Below are 4,271 nucleotides of genomic sequence, written 5' to 3' on the forward strand. Positions count from 1 at the left end.
TAAGGTGTTCTGAGAGTGATCCGACGGCCCTGTTGCTTGCAGTGTGAATCTAGAGCTCATTGTCCTCCTCTGCAATGTAAACCTCTATATATTCTCAATCCTGCACAGCAATCTCTTTCCTACATGTCTCTTCCTCAATCATGATTTAAAGCAGTGGTTCTCAACTGGTGGGTCGCGACCCAAAAGTGCGTCGCAGACCCGTTTCGAGTGGTTCGCGGATGTGTGAGTGAAGAGAGGAAAAAGTCAAACTTTTATTTTGAAGGCCCGATTTTCTAACGCTGTGCATGCAGTCGGCGCTGGACTGGAAGTACCGGACACCATAAACGGTTTTGAAAACTTCTGTCACATCGTGATCATCTTCTCAATAAAATATCTTTGCTGATGTTTTTTCGAGTCTTTTGGCCAATCAGAATCAAGATGGTTGCCGGGAGTCCCCAAGGAGAATAACTTTGCGGTAGAACTCTTCTTTATACATCCATTGGTACAACTTCAGATACAAATGAACACATAAAATATGACCCCCGGTTTGATGATTGACAGATCACAGAACAATGGGGGCTATCTACCCTTACCCACAATTTAAAGTAAGTCACACAGACTGTCTCCTCTTTACTCTTCTCGCAGCAAGATGTCAGAACAAAGTGAAAAACAAACAATGGCATAAAATATTATTAATATGTCGGGTAGTAATAGATTTATTTATTTTCTTCTCAGAGTGTACCAGAATGCATAGTTTATGTTAGTATGTCTAAAAATCTCCTGGGGGCGAATCCCCCCAGACCCCCCTGCTGGGGTTGGGTTTTCAGCATGTGTGCCTTTTTATATAGTTCAGCTTTGAGTCCATCATCTCATTAAACCTTTTTTAAAAGCATACTTTAGTTCTGTGAAGGGATATAAGGGATATATGCACTGTACTTCACTTTTATTATTATTGTATGCTGAAAAGCGTATATATTACAGCACGATTTTTTGTTGAATAGATTTGAGTGCTTCAAAATGTTGGGTCGCGATTTATTGACCAAGTAAAAAGTGGGTCCCGAGGCCTGACCAGTTGAGAACCACTGCTCTAGAATCTCCATCAAAAGTTCAGAACAAGCGTAGGTTAGAGGTTATTTTCTTTTATATATCAACTTAAATTAACACCGGATTTTGAATATGCTTTATACGCCCAAATATGGGGAATGTCTAGCTGATGTTCGAGATGAGGCAGAAACATCAAGGCAGACACACAGACATCATGAGAGGAGGTGAATGGAGGTGGAGGAAGGCAGGAAAGGGACGGGGGGGTAAGGGGTCCCTCATCAGCTCCTTACCTTGGGAGGAACTTCCTCTCCGCTGACCTGGGGTTCGGCCCTACTAAGACCCTGAGGGTGGTGGAGGGGAGGTTGGGGCTGGGGGTCAGTGCGTGCGGGCGATGGGTCCTGGGAGAGCAGCTGGAGTTGTGCAAAGCTAGAGTTCACGCCGGCGGGCTCGCTGAAGGACTGCGAGCGAGAGACCACGGGCGGAGGAGGAGGAGGAAGAGGAGGAGAGGGGGCAGCGCTGATGCTGCTTTTTAACGCAGCCAGGTGGGACCACTGGACCTTTGATGGAGGGAGGAAGGGAGGAGGAGGAGGAGGAGGAGGGGGGGAGGAGGAAGGGGAGGTGGAACAAGCAGACAACACAGTGAGACATGAAGGGAGATGTGTGGATGTTCACCAACATGCTTATATGTAAATACACATGCATACAGCACGACACGACATGATGATGGGATTCATAGTTTGGGATTTAAATCGATGCAAATGCTTAAAGGATAGTTCCATACAAGTGCAGATTATGTTCTACTGTTTCAGCACAGAAGGAAGATATAAGGGTCTCCATATTCACTTCGCTGATTGACCAAAAAACCTAGTACAGAAACCCAGGAGTGAGGGAGGAAGAGGAGGAGGCGAGGAAAGGAGAGGAGGAGTTACCTGAGGCTCCATGGGTCGTTGCATGGCCACGGCCTCGGAGGCGGAGGGGCCGCCGTTGGAGAAAGGTTCAGAGGATCGGGGAGGCAGAGGGGGCTGCTTGGGAGGGGGGGCGACCTGAGGGGAGCCCTGAATGTTCTTACGGTACCTCTCGTCTGCCTGAGGGAATCCAACAGGACAGGGTAAGGAACCGGGGAAATATTTCATCAAATGTTCATCATTACTGTCCCTTAATAGTCTTTCTCACACTCAGAAACCTTCACAGACAAACGCCAACATTTTGTGGATATCACATTAAACATGCTTGAAGCCCAATCAAGGCAGCCGTACAGACACAGGTAGAGGTGGAGACAGGACGCTTTCAAAACAGATACATCCTTGTGTTGGATCAAAGGAGGGAAAGATGGTTGTTAATGACACGGAACAGCTCTGGTGATGGGGTCCTGCATGTTAGTCTGGGCCTCAGCCACCATCATGCAACGGCCCACACACAGAGTCAGAACAGAGTGAAGAGATTCACAAGAGAACTCCTGAAACCTCCTTATTCTGAGGAGGAGGGAACCCACCCGGGGGAAAGGACGTCTAATGAAAAGTGGCTTCAGCTAAAATCAATTCATTATGTGGGAAGTAATACAGCATTTTTTGGGGGGACTCCTGCTTAGACTTCCACTTTAAATAATGATTTATCTTTCTCCCGCTCAGACTGCTTCAAGTATAAATGAAGACGTATAAATCCAGACGGTTTTAGTTGTCAAGGAGACTAGCAACTAGAGTGCCAAGAGAGGGTGGAGGATAGCAGCTCCGTTTTATTCAGGACACAAAAAGCCTGGTTGCTATGGGGTTTCTATTCTCCATCTCCCCCCCCCCTGATTGTTTCATTCAAAGGGCCTGACTGAGAGGACCCATGTTGTAACAAATTGCTCTGGCCTATCGCCACAGCATTCACAAAAGACAATTAAATGCAACTATTTGTGCAAAAAGAAACCAGCATTTGCTGCTGCTTGCATCGTGGTCAGTGAGGCTGTGTGAAGACAAGCAAGAAGAAGCTGGAAAGAGCAGGCAGAGCCGAGGAGGAGGTTCACCTCTCTGATTGGCTGAGGAGGAGGAGGAATGACCGGCCTATCGGGCTCCAGACTTTCTGCCTGGGGAGGTTCAGAGTCAGGGAGTTCAGTCTGATAGGGGGTGGGGGGGTTTGAGAGCTGGTTTGGACATGTCTCATCTGAGTCGTTGCTCTGGGATTTGTCTGAGGGGATTGTGTCAAGTTCTCTGGAGGACTCAGAGGAGCCTTTTGCTACGGGAACAGCAGCGTCGAGGACCTGAGCGTGAGGGGGTGAGGGGAGGGCTCTGTCAGGGGGCAGGGTGGAGGTCTGTGGAGGCTTGGTCTTGTTGGGTTGGTGCTGCAGCGACAGCAGGTAGGCCTGCTCCTGCTGCAGCCGCTGGTGGAGACGCTCGGCCTTGCGCTGCTCCTCCAGCTCCCGCCACTTGAACTCCTGTTGCAGAGCGTGGGGTCGATGCAAGGGGGTGAGAAGAGAGCTGCTGTCGGCCGGACAAACCTGTGCCAACTGTTAAATGCTTTCCTTAAAACACGTTTATACAGTCAGGCTTTGGCAGCCTGTTTTATTGCAGATTTTACACACCGGGAACTCACTTTTAACGGTACACTGTAACTGAATAAATGTAATAGATTATATAGAATAGAGAGGAGGAGTTCGGAGTTCCAACCATTTGGCAAATAATTGATTCGGACAACTTGCAAAATACAAAAACAGAGGATATGTTGACAAAAAACGTTACACAACATTTCGTATTCAAATAAATGATTTACCAATTTCACGATCACAAGATGACTCAACAAAGCCAAAGATATTAAAATAACTATACCAGGCTGCATGAGGTGTGTGTGTGTGTGTGTGTGTGTGTGTGTGTGTGTGTGTGTGTGTGTGTGTGTGTGTGTGTGTGTGTGTGTGTGTGTGTGTGTGTGTGTGTGTGTGTGTGTGTGTGTGTGACTGACCAGCAGCATGGCCTGTTCCCGCAGCAGCTGCTCCTGCAGCATCTCCAGGTGTCTCTGCTCCTCCTCCAGCTGGCGCCTGATGTAATCCTGTCAATCAGAGCAGAGCAGGTTAGAGAGACACGGTGTCCAGCTCCACGCTCTGTAACTTCGGCCCAATCCCAAACCACTCCCTCGACCCTACCCCTCCGTCTGTAGCCACACTAGCAGCTCAACGAGGCTCCCTCCATTAAGGGTTAAGGGTATAAATACAGCGGCAAGCTTTGGGACGGCCTCCCCTCTCTCCGGCAGAAACAGGAAATGCCGTAACTGTG

The 4,271-nt window shown here is 48.4% G+C and overlaps 1 protein-coding gene across 1 annotated transcript; it reads right to left on the minus strand.

Annotated features, from left to right (window-relative positions):
* Nucleotides 1-1,301: 1,301 nt before the first annotated feature.
* LOC104944558 (formin-like protein 14) lies at nucleotides 1,302-4,051 on the minus strand. Its single transcript, XM_010770107.1, has 4 exons — nucleotides 3,961-4,051; nucleotides 3,032-3,439; nucleotides 1,953-2,108; nucleotides 1,302-1,580 (listed from the first exon to the last, which is right to left on the minus strand). Exons 1-4 carry the CDS (start codon nucleotides 4,000-4,002, stop codon nucleotides 1,302-1,304), a joined length of 885 nt encoding a protein of 294 aa, XP_010768409.1. The 5' UTR covers nucleotides 4,003-4,051.
* Between the last annotated feature and the right edge of the window lie 220 nt (nucleotides 4,052-4,271).

The sequence above is a fragment of the Notothenia coriiceps genome, unplaced genomic scaffold (assembly GCF_000735185.1).
Source record: "Notothenia coriiceps isolate Sejong01 unplaced genomic scaffold, NC01 NC01_scaffold00008375, whole genome shotgun sequence".
In the NCBI taxonomy this organism is placed as follows: domain Eukaryota; kingdom Metazoa; phylum Chordata; class Actinopteri; order Perciformes; family Nototheniidae; genus Notothenia; species Notothenia coriiceps.